This window comes from Antedon bifida, chromosome 2 (genome assembly GCF_963402885.1).
Source record: "Antedon bifida chromosome 2, ecAntBifi1.1, whole genome shotgun sequence".
Lineage (NCBI taxonomy): Eukaryota > Metazoa > Echinodermata > Crinoidea > Comatulida > Antedonidae > Antedon > Antedon bifida.
In genome coordinates, this window is record NC_136227.1 from 3,627,228 (window position 1) to 3,629,547 (window position 2,320).

Below are 2,320 nucleotides of genomic sequence, written 5' to 3' on the forward strand. Positions count from 1 at the left end.
AATTGTTGTAGTTTGATGTTGTTGATTTGTTACTGTTCATTTTCGTCAACATCGTCTGCGTACTACGTGGCCATTGCTCATTGGTTCAATTGTTGTTGTAATTTGATGTTATTGATTTGTTACTGTTCATTTTTGTCAACATCGTCTGCGTCCTACGTGGCGATAGCTCATTGGTTCAGTTGTTGTTGTAGTTTGATGTTGTTGATTTGTTACTGTTCATTTTCGTCAACATCGTCTGCGTCCTACGTGGCGATAGCTCATTGGTTCATTTGTTGTTGTAGTTTGATGTTGTTGATTTGTTACTGTTCATTTTCTTCAACATCGTCTGCGTTCTACGTGGCGATAGCTCATTGGTTCAATTGTTGTTGTTGATCTGTTACTGTTCATTTTTGTCAACATCGTCTGCGTACTACGTGGCGATAGCTCATTGGTTCAATTGTTGTTGTAGTTTGACGTTGTTGATTTGTTACTGTTCATTTTCGTCAACATTGTCTGCGTCCTACGTGGCGATAGCTCATTGGTTCTTGTGTAAGTTCTACTAAGTTTTTTTCCTGGAAAACTGCAAAAACATTCCACAAACGCTTCCCTGTACTTAACATTAAATACATTATAAATAAATGGATTCGCTGCAGAGTTTATATAGAGTAGACACCGACAAAGATTTACCAAAATTCCGGCAGCATCTGGGTGTAAGTCTCCATGAATTGAGATCAGGTTAATTACCTGGAAAGGACTTAGACATAAAATGTATACTGAGACAGTGAGTATAAGCATTCTCAATATCTTATGCTGAGCTCTATGTTTCACCATAAAAGAACGTGATAAGGTTCTCTGCGTCCGTGACATCTTCTGCATCATTGAAATCATCAAGAAATACAGAATGAAAATGATTACAGCAACGACGAAAAACAACGAGGCGTCAATAGTGTGCAAGATGTCTTCACCGGGATGGCTAGTTGAATAATACGTACAATATGTAATATCAACCAACTCTCCTTCATGCATCATATCTGGATAATGCTTAAAACCGGTAAAAGCCAGTTTACGCGAGTTCCAAACAAATGATACGCCCCAGCAAGAAAGCGTTGCACCAATCGCTATCGGTCTCACGTTGGTTGTCTTAAACCTCAATGGCCAACACACAACAAAATATCTCTCCAGTGTTAACGCCAGAATGGTCAAAGAGCTGACGTGAAAACTAACATCCACAAGAAACGTGTTCAGCTTACAGTAAAACAGACTTATTGCACTGTCTTCGTTAAGGTCGCCGGCTGCGAACACTTTCCAGAATGTAACTGGTGCGTTCGTCAGGTACATTAGATCTGCTAAAGCTAGATTCGCCAGATATATGTTCATAGACGTTCGCATTGGTTTTATTCGTAAGAATACAATGATAATAGCAATGTTACCAGTTATTCCAACAGTCACAACTATTGGCATGAATACTGTTATAATCAGTTTATCAACCTCAGTAAACGTCGGTGCTTCGGCGTATGACATGTTGGCCGTAATGTTCTCTATCTCTAACGCTGATTGCGTCGGTGCGTATTGCTCCATAACGTCAATTTTACGGTTATTCTAAAGGAGAACAAATAGGAATGTTTTTAAAATAATATAAGAATATTTTTATTTTATCTTTTATATTATTATTCACATCCGATTAAATGACGCAGAAGCTAAAGTGCTTTTAATGGCCCATAAAAAGTCACGCTTTTGGTGGGAATGTGTTAGTATACAACAATGAGATAAACAGAATGAAAGAGAAGAAGGAAAAAAAACGAACTAGTTAAGTATATTCCCAATAATATCTTGCGCATGCGTCAAATACAATTACGAAATGCACCATCACGCGCAACGTATTACTGGTCGTCTTATGACGTCATATCCTGGCGTATTTTTTTTATCCTTTTGGCTATATACGTATAGCATGGCGTTTACTTAAGTAGTACCAAGATATGTAAAAGCCTACATTTAATTACTAATGTTTTAACCCTATCGTATAATTTGTGACACTTGTGGTTTATACTTTTAAAACTGATTTACGATATCGATAAAGTAAAAGATACTGTTAATAAATTGCAAGCCCGTAAGTTGAACAGGTTTCATATCTCTAGATTAGCATCATTGACAATCATGGTTTTGCTAAAAGCGATACTTAGTATACATGTTAATATACTGAATTAATCGTGTTTAAAATACTAAATTAAAAAAAAGGTTTATCAATTTTCAGTTGTCATATTAAAATTGTAACAAAAAATGTTTTCATGTGAAAGTATTTAACAGAGGTTTATGCTAAAACCTATATATTTCTCTTTCATGT

At 36.2% G+C, this 2,320-nt stretch overlaps 1 protein-coding gene across 1 annotated transcript; it reads right to left on the reverse strand.

Annotated features, from left to right (window-relative positions):
• On the reverse strand, positions 1–1,574 carry LOC144834962 (growth hormone secretagogue receptor type 1-like). The gene is made up of 2 exons (XM_078689962.1): positions 381–1,574; positions 1–302 (listed from the first exon to the last, which is right to left on the reverse strand). The coding sequence occupies exon 1, from the start codon at positions 1,555–1,557 to the stop codon at positions 433–435; it is 1,125 nt and encodes a 374-aa protein (XP_078546088.1). The 5' UTR covers positions 1,558–1,574; the 3' UTR covers positions 1–302; positions 381–432.
• Positions 1,575–2,320: the final 746 nt, after the last annotated feature.